The 20,939-nt window shown below is 38.8% G+C and overlaps 1 protein-coding gene across 1 annotated transcript in view; it reads left to right on the top strand.

Moving 5' to 3' along the window:
- Window positions 1–20,726, top strand: part of ASCC3 (activating signal cointegrator 1 complex subunit 3) — a 307,023-nt gene extending 286,297 nt beyond the window's left edge. Inside the window, exons 38-42 of the mRNA XM_045843194.1 lie at window positions 11,942–12,093; window positions 13,774–13,921; window positions 17,274–17,483; window positions 19,676–19,851; window positions 19,946–20,726. Coding sequence (XP_045699150.1) covers window positions 11,942–12,093; window positions 13,774–13,921; window positions 17,274–17,483; window positions 19,676–19,851; window positions 19,946–20,093 — 834 coding nt within the window. The 3' untranslated portion in view covers window positions 20,094–20,726. The remainder of the gene's footprint in view (window positions 1–11,941; window positions 12,094–13,773; window positions 13,922–17,273; window positions 17,484–19,675; window positions 19,852–19,945) is intronic.
- The last annotated feature ends 213 nt before the right edge of the window (window positions 20,727–20,939 follow it).

Raw genomic sequence — 20,939 nt, 5'->3', positions numbered from 1 at the left:
AACCAGCAACCCCCCAAATCATAGCAGACACCTCCTTTTACTACTGAGGAAGAGTGTAAAGTTCTGTGTTCTGCACACCAAGGAACATGTTTTTATAGATGTAATGCATGCTCCATTGCCCTAATGGAGGTAGGCAAAGGTAAACCAGGGGACCAGCCTTAATAATAGCCTATGTGATTCAGTACCTGAAAGGAAAATCTTTAAGGAGCTGTGTTCTGATGGTTTCCATTGTTTGGTAAATTCTTACATCTAATTTTAATATAGAAGCTGTCATTTTATTTTATGTCCCATAAAGCCCAAGTCTTTGAACTACTGAGTTTCCAGTCTTCTCTTTCACACATGAAACAACGTGTAGTTCATCTACTACTCAAATTAATGTTAATATGTTCTATTAAGTTTGATCAATTGTCATAGAAGGTGCTAGTAAAAAAAATAAGTTTAATAAGCTCCGTAAATAGAGAAAATATATGAATTGGATTTGTGTACTTTCCTTCATTCAGAGAACCTTCTCCTTAAATTTGCAAAAACAAACCCCTAACAGTTTATTGGTGGAGTTGTTGTTTAGCTTAAACTTCAAAACAGTAATTTGACATCTTTATCCTTAGAACAATATCTAATAAACTTAAAGTATATTACGTGTCAATTAACTAACACTATGTTTTTTCTGTAACCCACAGTTCTGAAAAAAACATTGCATCTTCAACATATTTCTAAAAGTATTTTAATTTACCTTAAGATATGTATGTATGCACACATTAGCACCTGAGAATAGGAAAGATGATAAGGGAGGCAAAAGAAAATGCAATTGTATCCATATTTTTTACTGACCTAATTCTTTTAACCAAGAAATACTATGACTATAGCTGGGTCTGTATTTCCTTTAACAAATCATTCCCATTGTAGTGGATTAAAAAGCATAGAAATATTGGATAAGGCCAGGAGATAGAACTACCACGAAGGAGGGCTAATGTAACCTTTGAGGACTATTTACCTTTGGGGGAACTAAGCACAGGCTCAGTGGGTTGTTGATGTATTGAAGAATGTCAGTGTCAATTAAATGAACAAGTTTTACAATCATAAAGTCAAATCCAGTTAGTAATGAAAATAATACAAATACTGCCAAATTTAATGAAAGACATATTTGGTCAAATCCTTAATCCAATACTTGTAAAGAATGTTTTGTTATAGCAATGGTAGATAAAATCTTCTACATATTTTTAGTAGAATCCCTTCATATTTTCAAATGCTTATAGTTAAACCAAATGAAAAGATTATCTTTACCTGGAGAGTGTAGCACAATAGGCTTCAGAAAGCTTCTACAAATTATTTTGAGGAAAAAATAAGTGGGTTATAAGTAAATAATTTTTAAGCTTCCAAAATTGAACTGTATGTATTTAGCATTCTACAGTTTGAAGAGTTCATTGCTGCAACTCAAGTCTTTAAAGGATGCTGAAATGAAAATTGCACTGTTAAGTTTGTAAATCTATGTTTTATAGGTATGTAACTGAGCAAAGCGGAGGCTGTGCACATGGCACCTTGGTGCATGACCCAACAATTAATGTTGAGGGACACAAGTTTTTATTTACAAGATTCCAACCTCGGGGTGGGGCTGGGAGCACTCCAGCTTGGAGCCCTGTTCTCCCATGAGACCCAGCACTTCCCCTGCTCCCCACTAGGCTAGAAGCCAAAACCAAGCCAGTAGATCCCCATCTCTTCATCTGGTCTTAAGCCAGCTGTGCAAACAGTTCTCCATCCTCTGGAAAGTACACTCACAGGTTCCAGAATCACCATCCTCTCACAGTAACTCTCCCCTTCAGGACCTGGGATACATTGTCCTCAGCCTCCATGTAATAGTCCAGGAAAATATGTGCCATGTTGCACTGGCTCATGGTGACATCCAGGAAAGGCACAAGTCTCAAGAGAGTGACTTCTCTGTACATCCCAGGTCCCAACAGTCCAGGAAGAGTCTGGGGCTGCGAGGCAGCAGATCAGTGTCTTGCAAGGCAGAGTCCTTGGTGACTTCGGAGTCAGCGGAGTGGGCACAATCAGAGCAGCAGCATGCCGTTCTGTTTCTCTCAGATGCTGCTTCCTTTCATACCTCATGCCAAATCCCTCTTGGCTCACGTCTCCTTCCTCATGGCTACTCCTCTTTCTTACTAGCCCAGGCCACATGGCCAAATGGCCAATTTCTCAAAGGAGGAGGCATAGCCCCTCACTCACTACAGGCAGCATGGCAGAATCTCTCTCGGGCGGCTGCCCTCTTCACTGCAGACCAACACAGCTGCTACCTGCTCTCTCAGCCCTCAAGGCGGACCAGTCTCTCTCTGCCCGCCCTCAGTTTATTTTAAGTCCTGACCTGAAGCTTCCTACGGGACTTCCTGCCCAGCTCCTCCCACAAAGTGCTACATCTGCTGGTTTCCTGTATTGCTACCTTCATTCAGCTGCCATCTTTAGTCAGGGCAAGAGTACCCCATGGCCGGGGAGCCTCCACCTCCCTGCCTCTCACAGAGGCAGGTATCGGTTACCCTGGCTATCTCACAAGTAACTACACATTCTGAAAGTCAGGTACGTTCTAAAAGTCAGGTACTTTTGCCCTGGGGCAGGAGCCCATTTCCTGGAAAGTGGGAAAGACACAGCTATCCACTTGCCATTGTAATGCAAAATATCTTAAACACTGTATCATTCACCCTTCCCCCAGTCATGGCTGTGGGGGATATTCTCAGGGACCCCTGTCTGCACCCTGTTTCAGACATGTTTCAAAGAATATTAGTACTATGAGCATACACTTGGAGGATTTTGTATCATCCAAACTATGCTGGAACCTTATCAATAACTATTTATAATGTCACTGACTGTTAAGGTGACTTGGGCATAATTCTCGGCACATAGATCTCAGTATATCATGGACGAATGGGACAAACAGATATTTCACTTTTTCCTGTCTAGTGTTTTCTTAGGAGAGGATTGAAAAGAACAATTTATTATGTGTGGATTCTCATAATGTTTTTAAGATCATCTGCCAAATCTGAATTGTCTACCCAACAGATATACTTTGTTATAAACATTAGGGTGACCTTATCAAATTTGTAGAGGCAGGGAAGTCTAATTTAGGTGGCTTTCCTGGCCAGGCTTCTGGGAGATCGTATCTTGCCATAGGAGCCTGATGAAGTTTTAGTAATGGATGACTATTTAAAAACAAGTAATTCTAAATGAACTTAATTCAGAGTGTTTATTCTTCCAGATACAAAGATCCACACTGTGGTGCAGAGTCATCATCAAGTATCAAAGCTGCATTTTAATTCCACAGTAGAACACCCAAAACACCACCTAAAACAAAGCACCATTCCCCATTCCAGACACAACACTAAACTGATGCGTTTAGCATTTCCAAAACTAACACAGAGGTGTGGATTTTGAGGTGTTAAACACCTTTGCTTACTCTTATGGACTTGCAGGCAATCTCCCTTCAAGGACTATAATATAATTTGGAAGGCTCTTTCCCCTGGGTGACTCTACCTGTAAGCTTTTGTATGACAATTTGGAGACGGTTATTGATGATATGATGCTATTATGAAGGATCCTTCTACCCTCAGCTCCTCTCCTCATACCCACATAACAACCCTTTTCCCGGCTGGGCTGTAGGAAATGAGTAATGCTTAACCCATTTGTGTGATCAATTCACTTAAGCAGCTACTGTGAAATGTTAATCACAACTTTAATTTGTACTGCATTAGCATTTTGATTAACTTGTAGGCTAGCTAGCACACTTGAAGCGCTTTTACTCATAGTTACAACTCGGAAATGACTTTTTGATTAATTAAGTTTGTTAGACAGCAGCTGAGCTTCCTGAATGCTAACCTTCTGGGGGTAAAAGTTCAGGAGAAAGTTACTGTGAACAACTGTTGCTTTTGAAAGAGATTCTTATAAATGCACTTATAACATTTTAATTATTGACAAAATATTGTACCATTATTTACATCTGACCTGAACCTTTAAAGGAGTGTGCCTTTCTATCAAGAAAGTTTTTTTCACATTTTCCCATCATTGCAAAACTTCTGGGAAGTCTTGAACTAAATAGTGCATTTCCTAGCAGATGTCTAACAACTAATGTTTTAAAAGCTGCCTAGGATGAATTTCCATATGTTATTAAACTTTATATTGTAGATTTTATATTATAGTTTTAGATGTACAGAAAAGCTACAAAGATAGAAAAGAGAGTTCCTCTATATTCCATACCAAGTTTTCCGGTTAACCTTTGATGTTAATGTGGTACTTTTCTCACAATTAATGAACTGATATTGATGTATTGTTATTAACTAAAGCCCATAATTATTCACAATACTCCAGTTTACTTAATGTTGCTTTTCTATTCTGGGGTGTCAGCTAAGACACCACATTGTATTTGGTTCTTACATCTCCTTATCTCCTCTTGGCTGTGAATTTCCCAGACTTCTGTTGTTTTGATTATCTTTCCATAATATTTTATACTCTCATAACGTCCCATAAATAACAAGTTGTTTTTTATAAATTAATGAAAATCTTTTTTTTTCATTCTGGACTAACTAAACCTTAAACTCTGATAGTGTATTATCTTTACGTCGCTTACTTTGAACAGAAGTAGTAATGCTATCTAGTCATTCGGCCTCTGTCATTATCTTACTCTCACCTGAGTGTTGTGACCCCTGCACTGTCACTGCACCACCAGCACAGCTGTCAGGAGATGTGAGGAGAAGGAGAAAGGGCTCCCTGACAAGGAGGAAGAGGAGGGTGCAAGTCTTCAGAATCCAGGACGAGGAGCAAGGCTGGACCCCCATCTGCGCCGCTCCATGCACACACCCCACAGCCAGAGTCCTGGAGACACTAAGGACTGAACTCACAGACTTTATTTTGGTGGGATTTTTTGTTATTGTTGTTTTTTTAATTAAAATGTAGTTGACATATATTAGTTTCAGGTACACAACATAGTTACTGAACATCTGTGTACCTCATGAAGTGATGATCACCATAACAATTCTAGTAACCTTCTGGCACCAAAGTAAGTTATTACAGTGTTATTGACTATATTCCCTAAGTTGTACATTCCATCATCGTTCACAGACTTTTTAAACTGAAGTTTAGAAAATGTTAAATAATGGTCCTTAGACCTACACCTTCTAACCCACCTGAAAACATACCTCTCGATGCTCATTGGACAACATAGTTTTTCTTTTCATGGTCCAAGCCAGTGATTCCATTTTCTTGCAATGAAGTTGTCTTCATTTGGTGATCACAGTGCCCAAAGTTCCTTCTTTACCCTTGGATTATTTAAGTCCAGAATTCAGTTGTATTTGAAAAGATATTTAATGCCTGTATGTCAAATACTAAGGTGTAGTTCTAACCAAGTGGTAGATTTAAATTAATTTAAAATTTTTAGGTTTTCAAAGACTGTGTTGACAAAAGTTATTCAGAGATAATGATCAATTAAATTCATAATTTGTCTGGAGTCTGTATTTTTCTGTTATAATATGAGGGAAGAGGACAGGTGCAAACCATATTAAATCCTTCCTGAAACAGGACAAGGTACATGTAAATCATTCAGAAGCAATAGAGTGTAGTGTAATGAACACAGATACGAAATTGGAAAACCAAAATTGCCTTAACTTTATGACTTTTTACCACTGTGATTATCCAGTCACTGAACTTCTGTGACCCTTAGTTTCTCCATCTGTGAAAAGGGAATAAAAGTACTAATGCCTGCCTCATGCTTGTATTTTAAGGATTAAATGAAAGCTATTTACAAAACATTTTTATAATCTATTCATTACTATACATATGTATTTGCATCACACCTCAAACTGTATTGTTTATAGTTTGCTTTTATATAATTTACTGGGACTTTTCACAATAATTCAATGAAATTTACTTCATTTGGTATAAAATACCTTTAGGGAGGTAGGTTTTTTTTTTAACTATATTGTATTTCAAAGTATAATCTACAGTAGCAGAAAATAAGGAAGACAAATATCTATAGATTTGGATAAATCTGTCCTTTGCAGAAATAGTAATACCAGTATGAAAGTTTGGTTGAATGTAAATGCTAGGACAAGCCTGATATGTTCAGGGAATTCTTTAAGTTGATTCAGAATAAATGCTGAGGGCCGAGGTCTGTTGAAGTCGCAGAGCCTGGCTTTGGCTTCGGAGCCTCACTATGTAAGAAGTCTCCCTCCAGAGAGTATGTCCATCTTCTAAACAACCCTTTTCCACATTCCCTCTGAAACTCCTGAGCTGGTGAATTCTTTTTATTTCTAGTAGTAAAAGTCTGCCTTCTCTGGTCTCTCCAAGCACATCTGTCCAGATTTATTCTCTTTTAATCTGTGTTATGTTTTACCATCAGTGTCTGTGAGGTTTCTTTTCCAACTATATTCCAAACTCTAGATGTCTTTCCTCACCTTCCTCAAACATCAGTTCGGAGTCCTTGGCTCCATCCCAGCGCTTGCAGTCATCCAGTGACTTCAGCATAGCCCCTTCTCTGCATCATAACTGCCTGCATCCTGGACTGGCCCACACTAATAATCACTGCACTCAAACCACTTTAACTGCCACCTTCTTGACATCACTCTCTGACCCTCCTCTCTTACCAGAGCACCTTTACCCATCAGCTTAACCAAACTTTTGTTACTCCTTGAACCTGGAATCTCTTTTCCTTTCTTTATCCATTAATTCAGTCCCTTATGACTTCACTTGCCACTCTAAACAGCATTGGCCCCAGAGTTGACCACTTGAACAAAGATATCACCAGTAACCTAAAATCTGTCACCTCTCCAGATAACCATTAATATCTGAATTCTCTGCTTCAACACTCAGATTACCCCCTAATCCTTGCTGGAAAAAAGTCATAAAACATTGCTAGTTGTTTCTCTCATTTCTAATTGTTTCTAATAATTTCTAGAATTATTCTTTCGAAGTCACAGTACTGAAACTCACTGGTGTGCTAGTTTTGTTTTACATCATTCATTCCCCCTGGGATATATTCCAGACCTTTTCCTGCTCCTTTACAGTGCGCCTTCTCCCAGCAAGAAACATCACCTCCAACTTGCAGAGATGACCAGGACCCTATGACATGAGTGCTATCGATGCCCATTCTCTTCACCTCAGAGCTGCTCTCTCTTTCCAGGGACTCTGTGTGTGGGGTCTTCAGGGACTAGCTGGAGCCTGCGGTCTTGCCCACACACCCCAGCAGCAGAAACCTCATCTTCCTCTGATCCCAAGAGGGCCTGTTCTCTCTGCAGTTTATTCTGGTCTTAACATATGCTGCCTTCCTTTTGACTTAGGTTCCCTTGCCTCTGGGTTCAAGGATAATACAGTCCACCTGAAAGATAGCAAGTGAACTTTATAAAAGCAAATAGCAATACAGTATGAGTATGCTGGCATTTCATTGATGGAAGATTAAAGTTTACAGATGGACCCCAGCCTCATCAAACTCCTTGATTTTTCAGAGGAGAAAAATGAATACCAGCTCTTAAGTTGTCCGTCCAAGTCTCTTTCCAGTATACCACACCGTCTTCAATGAGTATCAGGTGTTTATGCAAAGTCTGTTTATTCTTCATCCAAACTTACTGTTTTCTTTAATCATTGTCAGAAGAGCTTCTAGAGTTCCATTTTACCTCGTAGCACACTCATCATAGTATCTTCCGGTCTAATACAGGACCCCACAGGAATTTCACACCACCTTCTTCGCATCCTGAGCTTTATAGGCAATATGCTATACTTAGGAGTCAGGCTCTTCAGAATTTCCATCCCAGCTATACCCACTTACCAGAACTACGCAGCTTTAAGGAGGCATGTTTTTAACCTCTTTGAGCCACATTGTCTTCAACTGTATAATGGGTTTAAATTCAGTAACGTGTGTTAAGTGGTTTCAGAGTGTTGACAAATAGTACTTACTAGTTTTAACAGATGACCACCCTAATCACAGTTATGTCGGCAGTGCCTGAGAGTAGCCCAGGTGCCCTCACCCCTTTACCCTTTCCTGCCTTTCCAGCTCTCATCTCCAGGTAACCCCACACACTGTCCTCACCTCTGCCCCAGAGCTGCTCATTTTAACTCTCTTGGCTGCCTACTTAGTGTCCAGTGTTTCAAAGTTCGCACTCCCAGCCCACACTCTCTCTCCAGAGCTCATTTTTACCTGTACTTCTCATGTGGCTTTATGGTGGCACCGTCATTAAAACATGTTCAAAACCAAACTCATCAGCTGCTCTCTTATAAATAAATGACAGCCCCACATTTATGTCAATTATGACAAAGTTTTAACTGTAATGTAATTTTATCAATGAATACAATACTATAAATCATATTTCCATTCTGTCACAGCTGGAGATAACAAGGAATTCTGAATCAACTGTCAATTAAAATTGATTCCAACTTAGTAGGAGAAAGTCTCATGCACAGAGTCAGCCCCCACGCATTTGTCCCCTGGACTTGGAATCAGATTAGCTTTCCCTGGAAGGTGGCACGCCAACTAGAAGGTGGATTAGCAGCAAACAGGGGTTGAATATCTGCCTAGTGTTAATGCTAAACTGGTAAAGAATATCCACAGTGATTTCCCCTCAGTGGAGTAAAACAGCCTTTTCTTATTGAGTATTATATGTCCTTAAAGGACTTTGAGATGGCCTGGGGAACTGAGCCGTGATCTCTAGCTGTTACCCAAGCCAGCCCCACCTGAGAGAGGAGCATATACCTACTAATTCTTATCTCCCAAAGAGACTGAATCGGATAGTGAGACTCAGGGTCAAGCTACCGGGACCCTCAAGCCCATTTACACGGACCATCCCGTGGCCTTGCCCCCTTCAGGTATGCACCTCTGAACAGTGACGTGGCTTTCCCAAAGTGAGAACCAAGCCCACGTCCTCCAGTCTAGCCAAATACAGGGTCTGTCTTTGGCCCTGTCCTCTGACTTTCTTGTAATTGCACACTTCCCATAATGTATCTGTTCAACCTTGCATGCCCTGCGTGTTGAAGCCCTGTACTACTCAGTGCAGAAAACACCACCAAAAGAAGTCCCTGTTATAAAGAATGGATCGTTTTAGGGTGTTCTTTTCATGTTATCATAGAAGAACTTTGAAAATAGGTACCTGTTGATTGAGATCTGCTGTGTTCCAGGCAGTATATTAGATGCCTTACATCGTACATTATCTCATTGTACTCTCATAGCACCCCTATAAGGAGCTATAATACCCCTTCTAAAAGTGAGAAATCTATCATGGTAGATTTAGGTGATTACATATAGTAAGTAGGACAAAATTAGGATTCAAACCTATGTCTGTCTGACATCAAAGCTTTGTAATTTTTTTCCTGTGCTGTGCTGCCTGTGAGAGATGTGCAGTAACTTAGGCAGAATGTCGTTATAATTGTTGTAACTGAATTTTCACTAATAAGTGTTTCTTGAGTGTACTATGTTTAGAGTGACAAAGAATATTTCCAGATCTTTGCTGCCCAGGAGTCTGTAGTTTAAAGGTATATGTGTAGACAAAGAATCACCCTAGGATAGTGGTGGCAGGTGGCAGGAGCAGCAGACGCATGGGAAGAGGACCTACAGTCCACCTGGAAGAATCAGGGAGACTTCACAGTAAGAACTAGCATTTGAGCTAGACTCGAAGGATGAATAGGAATTTCCCAGGTTGGTGAGTTGAGGGAGCAGCAGTGCTTGTAAAAAGAGAACATTAAGAGCCAAGGCAAATGTGGGAAGTAACAGTAATGTAGTACTGCCAGAAGAAGGGCCCCGAGGGATGTGCCAGGAACCGGCTAACAATAGGGTGTGGACCATCCTGCAGAGAAACTTGTTAGCTTTTGTCCTTTGCACAGCATGAGGTCACTGAAGATATTTAAGCAGAGAAATAACATCAGTTTTACTTCTATAAAAATTTACTTTTGTAAAAATATAAAATATGAATCAAAGAAAATTTGATGAAAATAAAGGGATATTTATACCATTTCAGGTGAGTTAGTGGGGGTCAGCACTCAGGCAGCGGTGGGGTGGAGGGGCCAAGGGAAACAGGATGGGCTGGCGCGTGATGCAGTGGAGAACCAAGGGACTGAACCCTCGGTTCACCACATCTGAGTCGTCACAAAACCTTTTCTCGTCCCAGATTCTTGATCTCCCCACCTGCCTTTTTTCTAAATTAAAACAAGATAAGTAATAGTTTTCAATTCATGATACAGCTTTTCATTTTCTTCATGTAAGCAATCACTTTGCATGATTTTTTACATTTTCACATCTGGATCATACAATGAAAAATTGTGGGGAACTCTCATAAATTTTATGAAATCTTTCAACTTCATCATGAAAACTTCAAAGTTAAAAACATATGGTTCATCCATCCAAGTCTTCTAGGACCTGAGCCTTTGGTCTGGAATGTATTTCCAGTCAAGTTATAATGTAAAATCACAAGTAAAATCACCATAGTTACTCTACATTACAACTTCTAACATCCTCATGATACTGGATTAGATATGATTATTCATTTCTCTTTTCCTTTCCTCTTTCCTTAGAGAACTCTCAAGAGTTGTGACTTGTGAACTAATGCTTTTCGTAATCTGCGTGGTGTTCATCACAACCTGCTTGTCTCCTGCACTTCAAAGAAGGGCAGAGTGTTCTGGTCGGCTCTGCCAAGAAATAAGAAAAAGGAGTGGATTTCCCTAGACTTATGAACATGCACATTTGTACATGTACACACATTGCTATAGATACATATTCATCCATATGAGTACATCTCTTGTACCAACACTCAGGTTTATGATGTATAATTAGTGGGCTCACAGGTGCCCAGGACCAATCTGACCATTCATGTCCCCCGTGATGTCCAGGACCACTGGTCCGTTTCCCTGTGATGTGTGTAAAAAGACCACAAGTGGGTTTAGCCACATGTTTCTAAAAACTATTTTACTTTTTGTAAATTAGAGAACATAGAATAAGACATTCAAAACTTAGGAGAAAAATATGTGCCTCAATGGTAGTAAGTGATATGGCAAATTAATTTTACTAAAATACTATACCTTAAAAATTATTTCTAAACATCTGCTAATAGATTTTGTATAACACTTGATAATATGTTACTGTTGGTGAGATATTTACTATTAATATCATTTTAAGCATGTACTAGATACATCTGATTTCTCTTACCTTCATCTCTTTATTTCCCAAAACGAGAAGACACTCCTAAAACTGTGTAAAGTAGCTGCCTTGAAACCTAATATTAACTTATATGTCTTTAAGTCAGCATTCGTCAGAATCTTAATTTAATTGAAATAGTTTTGCCTATGTAAACTTCTCCTTTGTTTAAATAAGATTTCACTATTTAGTTTTGCCTTAAGCAAATGCAGCATTTGTTTGTCCATAAAACATTAGATCAAATGTACAGACTAATATGAGTAGCTTCTAATCATTCTGCAGGCATTACTGGCAGTTGCCCCCTTTGCTAGTGTGTTGTGCATTACTTGCATTGAAAACAAGGGTTCTGTCTTTAGCCTTCTTTGGGGGAAAAATAAACTTTTTGACAAGGAAACCTCCTATCACCTTACCATTACTGATTTTAATTTGGAAATGACTGCCTGAATTTACTCTGCCAATACTCTGATACAGTGAATTGTATAGGTATCTGCGTGTCAAGTACACTGAGTTTTTCTCATTTTATTGTTGCATACTAGTATTACCTGGCTATCTTTGCTGCCCTACAAAAGCTAAATATTTGGCACTTTGTGGGAAGTATTGTGCAATAAATGCTGTGGGAGATTGTTCCCTTCAATCCAGCTGTAGCTTATTTTCTGGTTTTGATTTACTTATATATTTAGAGGTACAATGCTTGGGAGTTTTTGTTTCTTTTCTGTGAAAGCTGACATCAGATCCCAGTGCAGAGGGCAAGCGCCTTCATAGTGCTCTTGTAACCTGTGCATTTTTCCCACTCAGGCAATGCTCGATGTGGCTGCAGACCAGGGCTGGCTGGTGACCGCCCTGGGCATCACCAACCTGGTGCAGATGGTGATCCAGGGCCGGTGGCTGAAAGACTCTTCTCTTCTTACGATCCCAAACATAGAACACCAGCATCTTCACATTTTCAGGTAGTTGTTTTAATTTTCATTGTAACTGTTTTTTAAGTTTCAAAAAATTATTTCGTTTATACATGTGGTCACTTGATTTTCAGGTTGTATCTAGAATATATTGATTCTTTACGTTAAAAATGTCCTTGCTTCCCAGAGGGAGATGTGGCCTAGTAAAGTAACTTTCTTGCTGGGAATTTGATCCAGTGCCAAGCTCAACCACAGATCATTTTAACCTTCTATTAAATTGTTTTCCACTTGCATATTGGGTACATTTCTATTTTAACTGTGTTATTCCTTTAGAATATCAACCTTTATTTTAAAAGATGCTAAATTGCTTTGTGGCCTAAAGCAAGATAAATGACCAATTTTTGTTACTGCAGAATAGATTTGAGGGGTCTGAAATCCATTGTAAAATGGATCCTTTATAAAATGGACAAGTAAATTGTGCATCTACAAAATGTCCAAAGCTGGATTTCTATATTAAGATATAACCTGCGCTTAAAAGTTGAGTTTAAATTATCATCAAATTATTTTACCCTTAGGTGCTAAGTACACGGCTGCAAATATTTTAGCAAGGAAAAGAACAGTTCATACCACAAGCCACGTTGGCAATGTTTCTTTCACACCAGTGTCTCCCACCAGTCGGGAGACACTTTACAGCCAAAATGTTGGTTCACAGTCACATAGACAAGCAAAACAGTCTGACTACAGTTTGCTCTCCTGTACCCTCTGCCTCTTGTCAGGTGGACTAGGAGTGGCAGTCATTTGAGGCATCTGCATACAGATGCCAATCAGAACCTCAGACACACATGGGTTCTCCTCAGCAGAGCCTTCAACTTGCCCCAAATGGGTTCCAGGGAAGTTGTTCCACGATGCTGAGGCCCCACCATGGGCTGTCCCTTGGAAACCGAAAGGCACATTCAGAGCGTGAGGCACACCAGCAGCAGGTGGCATGAGGGGAAAACCAGATACCTCATACGCCTGCAGCTCAGTTTCAGGAGACCTTCCAACATGGCACTAAGTGCCATGGGAGTTGGGTTTCAGTAGTAAAGCAGGCATATGAGGGTGCTTACCCGATGCAGCACACAAGTCTGTTATGGAAGCTCCTGGGGCCTAGATTTGGTCTAGTTCTTTCTTATCACACTGAAAAGTCCTGTATTTGTATAATTTTAACTATATGTTTCTTTTTGCTCTGTAAACAGCAAATACAGAATAAGATTGACGTGAACTATGTTCCTGGAGATCAGCACTATTTATACGGTGAATCTCAAAGATTCCCAAAATGTACTTTTAACTGTATGTTCACACCTATTTAGAGTGAAACTTTATTTGAGTACTTACATTAGAGTCATTTGCCTGCATCATTGAAAACATGCCAGGGCTCTAGTTCAGTACTTAATCCATGCAGAATCCTTAATGCACATCAGTGTCTTTCTAGAGAAGATACCTGCCTCTGTGAACCCTGACTGTGCACTGAGATCCCTGATGAGACACCCATCTTACGGATTGATAGTGATACTACTTTGAGTGATATCTTAAAGAATGCAGGCTGATTTGAAACTTACCAGTAAGGCTGTTAAAAAGTTTACAGTAATCCTAATTTTTAAAAATCATTCAAATGGTATAAGCCACCATTGCCAGGAAATCTCATTTGTGCAATGTAGGAATTACGTGGTTGGTGTTGATACTGTTTCTTAGGAAATGGAGCGCAGGAACGAAGGGCCCACGTGCCGGCTGCCATGGCGTCATCGAGTGCCTCCCTGAACTGATCCAGGCCTGCGGAGGGAAAGACCATGTGTTCAGCTCCATGATAGAAAGTGAGCTGCCAGCTGCAAAAATGAAACAGGTCAGGCCCATCTCTGCCATATTCTGAAGCTCCCTTACTCTGTCTGGAAGTTTATACCTGGAGTTTTCTAACTTAGAGCACTGGTTGTTGGAGTCAGATTCACGTGGATTTAAATTCTGCCCACCATTTACTAATCATGATTATGAATTTGAAAACAGTATAAGTATCTTAGGAAGTTCTCTTGTGAATTAAGCAGGGTATTATTATGTAAACTGCTTTATGTAGTTCCTGATATAGAATAAGAGCTCAGTAAATGATACTAAAAATAAACATAGCAACAATAATTAGAAGTAGCGTTGACAGTATGAGAAGATGTTCCAGTAGCTCGCTGAGAAAAGCCTGCTATAGCTCACCCATGCAGCAGCATTGCCCAGGAAGGGGGACTGCTCATCCCTTCAGGATAGTTTTTCACAATGTACTCAAGTGTGTTTTCGTGCACTTGACTCTGTTACTTTTTTATGTGCCCCCCTTATCTTAATCACTTTGTTGTAACTAGATTCTAAAGTATTCTTTCAAATAAACTCCTCACTTGTATACCATATAACTTAGATAGAAAGCTAAATCTGTGTTGTAAAAGACGTAAGTCATCTCTCCAAACCATCTTTGGAAATGCCAAAAATATGAATGAATAATGACAGAAATATTTGGCATATCTAGACTGTTAAGTCTTAAGCAATTTTACCCTAAACATGTCATAGTAAACATTCAGGATTTATAGCATAATTAACATATGGACTTGTAAATGCAGGTATTAAAATAAAGAAACTTACAAACCATGTCATTTTTTTTCTTAGCGGAACTTATTTTTGAACAAGACTTAGAAAAGGTGTAACAGGCATTAAAGTCTGATTGTTCAATTTCTGTTGAACCCAAAATTGGCACAAAAAACTGTTTAAATATTCACAATAAGTGCCTACCTTTCTAACTAAATTACCATCAAAATTATGAATAAAAACAATGTATTTAAATCAAAGCAAGGCTTCCATTAGCAACAACAGACTTATAACATAGCCATACATTGATTTCAAGCCAAGTTTTAGATGTGATGAAAAATTAGAACATTGTTATAATTAGTTCAGGGAGAACTCAGAAGTAAACTTACTTAATTTATTTGCATAAATTGCCATTCTGTTATCCTTAAAACCAAATGCAAATTGGCTCAGTCTGATATGATGATGGTTATTTGGCTCAAAAGTGCTTCAATATGCAGAGCAATCTGGTGTTGGCTCTGCAGTGAGGCGATCCCAGGTAACATACAAATCCTGAATTATTCCAGAAATTAGTATGTTTAAAGCATCAATTTAAGTGCTAATTGCAGTAGTAATGAGAAAAAGCAGTACGACTGTGAGATTTGCATCTTCTACCCCATCAGTATGCCTGGACCGGCTGCTGACTGGCAGAGGATTTGGCTGCTAATTAAATAATTGTATGCATGGCAGTGTTCCTGCCTGATTCAATAGATGAAGATTAATCCTCAGATAAATATGTTTGGCTGGTATTGAAATGTCTTAGCAGTTTCTGTAAAAATAGCTTATGTTTTATATACGTGTGTGTGTGTGTACATACACACACACTCGACAAATATATGTGTATACAATGAGGATGAGAACTAATAATATTAAGTGCCACAAAAAGCATGCCTATGTATAAAAGCCAGACCTGATTTTTGTAAACTAAAACCCCAATGTGTTGCCAATAACTAAAAACATTGGTGACTAATTGAATAGTACAAGTAGAGATACATACCAAGTCTTACTTTATGTGGTAAATTTTACTTGTGTTGTCTCACAAATGTAAATGCTTTACAGAAAGTGTGTATTTAAGTGTCCCCTTGACCACTGTCTCACTCTGGCCAATGTCAGTGGACATCAAGCGGTAGGCACAGCTTCTAGACGCGGTAGCTGTTGGTCCCGGCAAGGGAAAGGCTATCACTTGTACCTTGAAGCACCTCGTAGACAGTTCTGTGGCTTGACTGTTTCAAGATCTATTCCAGACCTAATTTCAGAATCACAAGACAAGTTATGGGATTGGATTAGATTGAAAAATTTGCATTGGCTTCACATTTTTTAAATTCCTGAGCAGTAATTTGATTTATCAGGGCAACTGTATATTTCAGTAAGGTATACTTAGCAGCATGAAAGTCATCACACACACAGAAATGAAAGCCTGTAAGCAAATCTATGGTATATATTAAAGAAACTTTTTAAAAAAATTCAAGTATTCATGTAGTTTTAAAAACTAACTTAGAAAAAAGGGCTCATGAATGTGGACAACAGTGTGGTGATTTCAAGCACAGGGTGATAAGAAGGCTAAAGAGCAATGGAAAAAATACGATTATAAATAAATAAATAAATAAATAAATAAATGCTAGCTGAGAAATGAACAACTGAAAACCACCAATATATTGAGAAGTTTTCTTCACTAATAGTGATAGTGCCACATAATTATAAATGATAGAAAAAGGTGACAATTAATTATCTGAGGACATCAAGTTTATTTTGTTACATCCTTTCTATAGACTTAGAAATTCATTATTTGTTCAATAATGATGAGCAGTTACTATTTGCATAATAACAATAATGGTATTTTCTACCCCTTCAGTATATATAATTTAATTGGCATTCTCAGTATTACAATGCCAAAAGTAACTATTTGTCTCTAGAAGGAACCGTTGACTTATCAGGCCCCTTATGATATACAGACATACAGAAATGATTTCATTTCAGAATAAATTTATAATATGGACAAAAAACTTTTTTGTAAAATCGGTGGTCAGTGGATGATGCTGACTGACATCAGCAATTGCATCACATTTTTTAAAGTTACTTTTGTATCCCCGAGTAATACTCTCTACCTAGAAGTCCCATAAATATTAGAATAGATGCTTCTCTACACAGACCATCTCAAACAACAAATGTCTTTAAACTTATTCTTTCAATATACTCAGTAGCCAGTCAATATCTAGGAGGGAGTTACAATAAAGTGGTCACAAGTTTAGATAAACAATTCATTTTTAATTGCTTTTAAAAAGGACTTTAACTACAAAGATTAAAAACACATTATTTTTACACACAATGAGTACAAGAAAAACCGGAAAATCCTAACTACAGCTATGGATTGTATTAAACTCAATATCCTGGTATTAATGTTGTACTTCAGTTTTGAAAAATGCTGCCATTGAGGGAAACTAGGCAAACGGTACTCAGGATCTCTCTGTATTATTTCTTATCATTCATTACATTGACTCCAGACTTAATCTCAAAACAGAGGTTGATTGTTTTTTCAATATTCTATTTCTTAGTTGATTAGCTATATTTCAAATTAACCTTCCTTTATTATATTTTTTTTCCAGGCATGGAATTTCTTATCTCACTTGCCAGTGATAGATGTTAGCTTAAGCATCAAAGGCTGGTGGGATGACTCAGTGGAAGGGCACAGTGAACTTTCTGTCACAACTCTGTCTTCAGACAAACGAAATGACAACAGATGGATCACATTGCATGCTGATCAAGAGTATGTGCTTCAAGTCAGCTTGCAGAGAGCCCACTTTGGGTTCCACAAGGTATAGTGTTTGGTTTCCATTCTCAAATGCTTCGCACCAGATACCAGCATGCGCCACCCACATATCTTTTACATTACTAATGCGGCCGTGTCATTCATGAATCCCTCCTTCTCAACTGGCCTTAAGAAGCAAGTCAGTCTTCTGAAATCAGTCGGTCCTCCTCTTGTGCCAATTTTCAACCCCAGAATATCCACCTCACATGATAACATGCTGCCTGGGGTACTGTTCTCAAAATACGGCCTTACAGGCTCAGTCTAGCAGAATTTCCCAGAGTGCCTGTTAGAGTGCAGATTCCTTGGCCCTCCTCCAGACTGACTGCATCAGAATCTCAGGAGGAGGGATCTCAAAGTCTGTGCTGTTGCCCAGCACCCCAAATGACCCTTTAAGGACATTAAAGTTAGAAAAACACTGCCCTAGAAGTACTTTGTTATGCAGGAACCACAACAGGCAGGGTGTAGATGAGAAGCTTCATCACTCAGCCCCATGAATTTGAATAAGACACCACGCTTTTCTGCCCCTCAGTCACCACCTCTGCCTCTTCCTCCCTCCTAATGCATCTGAGAGAGTTTTGTCAGTGTTCATGCAGGCCAAAGATTTACAGTATTTTTATTTTAAATTACTATGCTCTTTTCTGTTGTCTGTGACATCAAAATTAATTATTTGGCTTTCTGAGACGATTCGTACATATCATGTGGGCAGATCAGGTTTCAGTACCATAATAGTTGAAATAAGGAAGAATTTGCCTTCTCTTTAGCCAAGTGGAGTCAGGGGCTTTCCTCCATCTAGAATAAGCCCACAGGAGTGAGGCTGCGGTTCACGCGTACTGTCTCCCCCATTCTCAGACACAACATGGTCAATGACTTTCTGTTGTTACAATGTCGTTTTAGTACTGCACCCTCAAGTCCTGTCTCGTCTGATTTCTAATTCTAAAAACCAGTCCATGTGAATATGAACTGATTGACCTTTGGCATTTCAGAGGCTTTGATGTGAGCATTTGTAGATGACTTAACATATCCCAACTTACCAAAAAAATAATAATCATACAGATGAAATCATGGGGAAAAAATTAAGATTTTTTTACCTTAATATTGCTACTTAAAAATTATATTTAATCATGCCAAAAAAACTCTAAATTTTGTTCAGAAATTCTGTAAAAATACATTACTCTGTCCTCTCTTTTAAAATGCTTAAGTGAAACATGTCCCTCCAGAATGTGGAGTGAGGCCCGATTGAGAGCAGGTCATTGTTAGAATATGTCACTATCACTGCATTTATGCCATAGAGTCATAAAGATTCACTGGAATACAATCTTGTATTTTGTCATCTTTATCTAAAATAAAGACTTCAAGTGCTCTCATTATCATGATATCTAATCTTAGATTGTGGTGATTAATATATCTTACAAATTGCTTGGCTTATAATTGCTCATTCCTCAGAGAAAGGTCTTTTTTAATATTACCTTATTAGAACATGTGCTTTTTTTACATGAGTATTATTCTTGATAGTGAGAAGGTATTTATATGATATAGTGCTTTTTATTTTTATCCTCACCTGAGGATATGTTTATTGATTTTAAAGAGAAAGGAAGGAACAGGGAGAGAGAGAAAAAAAATTGATGTGAGAGAAATGTCAATTGGTTGCCTCCCATACACTCCCAACCAGGGACTGAACCCACAACCCAGGTATGTGCCCTGACCTGGGATTGTCCTAACCAACTGAGCCACCCGGCCAGGGCCAGGGCTGTTTTCTTGAAGTCCAGAGTCCAGGCTTGATTGCTTCCCCTGCCCTCCACTCCCAGTGTCAGTTTCTCATGAGTAAGGCTTTGGAAGATTTGTTAACCTGGTTGTATCTCAATTTGTTCATCTGCAAATGAGATATTAATATCATTTATAAGAATGGTGTAGGAATTGACTAAATTGCTACCAAGATTCAGGGCTTTCTGTTCTCACTAACTGAGCCAAAATATTCTGGTGGATATAGCCACAAAGTACTGTTTTGAGGATCTTAAACAAACGGTAAGCGATAGCATATCTAAGACACCAAACCAGAAAATTGAAAACATCCCAGATAGATACACTGAGTTGTGTGGATTTATGGCCTTCAAGTAAGACAACGTAGCCTTCTAATCACATCCAAGTGGTAGAGAAAATTTAGAAGTTATTAATGCTTTCTCTCTTTTTTCTGGTTAACAGGGAAAGCAAGACAGCCATGCAGTTACCCCTCGGTTTCCCAAATTAAAAGATGAAGGATGGTTTTTGATATTAGGAGAAGTGGATAAAAGAGAACTTATTGCTTTGAAAAGAGTAGGGTATGTTCGAAATCATCATGTAGTTTCCGTCTCTTTTTACACCCCCGAAGCACCGGGAAGGTAAGCAGAATCTACCACTGAAATTCTGAAGGAATGCAGCGTGTCTGTGACTGAAAAGGCGGTTTGACGTTTCCGTTCTATTTTCCTGGTTTAGGTATATCTACACACTGTATTTCATGAGCGACTGCTACCTGGGCCTGGACCAGCAGTACGACATTCACCTCAACGTCACGCCTGCGAGCGTTTCTGCACAGGTCAACGAAGAGATCTCCAATGCCTTGACTGGCCTGGAAGTGAAGTAACCTGACCCGAACCATTATTTGAAAGAAGTGGTTAAGAAGTCTGGCTGTTCATTCAGCTAGACAAAGTCAGATTACATGACGTTTGCCCTGGTGGAATCAACTTTGAACCTCAAGACGCCCAGGAAACTGTCAGTGGCTGCAGTCGCTTTCAGCCCGGGTTAGCCCGGTGGCCTTCCAACAGACGCTGCCTTTTATAATATCATCTCCATGGGTTTTCTGATGTGTAAAATCAATGCCTGTGGAGGAGAATCTTTCCATTTGTGTATTTTGAGATTATTATATAGGAATTATCAGCCACATTTTACATTACACAGTGTACTGTTTATAAGAATATTAGCTTCTTTTCTTTCTGAGGAAAACCACACTGAGGCGTGACAGTGTTCGAATTTGTTTCAACAGATTTCTAACCCTGCAGCAGAAAATATGGAGATGTTGGTACGGCGGCGCACAGTGTGTCTTGTTAGCAAAATTTTTACTTTGCCACATGGACAAATAATTTCAAGAATTTCTTATATTCATAAATGTTAATAATATATGAAGTAAAATTATATTACAGAGCTCAATGTTGAAAACAAAATATGCTGACCCTAGAAAATGTCGATACTGTAACTAGTGGAAATAAAATATTTAGCTTGCCACTTCGAGACAAGCTGACTCAGTTATTTCCCGCTTATTATTATGTTACCAACTCTTCTTTCCATTCTCTTCTACTTCAAAACTTCACTTCCACTTTTTTCTAATGTATTTATTTACCCAAGGATAGAATTACTGTTTAATTTGTGCTGCAATATGTACAGACCACGCAGAGTAATTCTTTGTCTCTACGTTCTCCAAGGTGGGTCTGAG

The sequence above is a fragment of the Phyllostomus hastatus genome, unplaced genomic scaffold (assembly GCF_019186645.2).
Source record: "Phyllostomus hastatus isolate PE091 unplaced genomic scaffold, TTU_PhHast_1.1 phas_contig_40, whole genome shotgun sequence".
NCBI classification, from domain to species: Eukaryota; Metazoa; Chordata; class Mammalia; order Chiroptera; family Phyllostomidae; genus Phyllostomus; species Phyllostomus hastatus.
The sequence above is the reverse complement of the archived record's forward strand: the minus strand, read 5'-3'. Positions and strand labels throughout refer to the sequence as shown.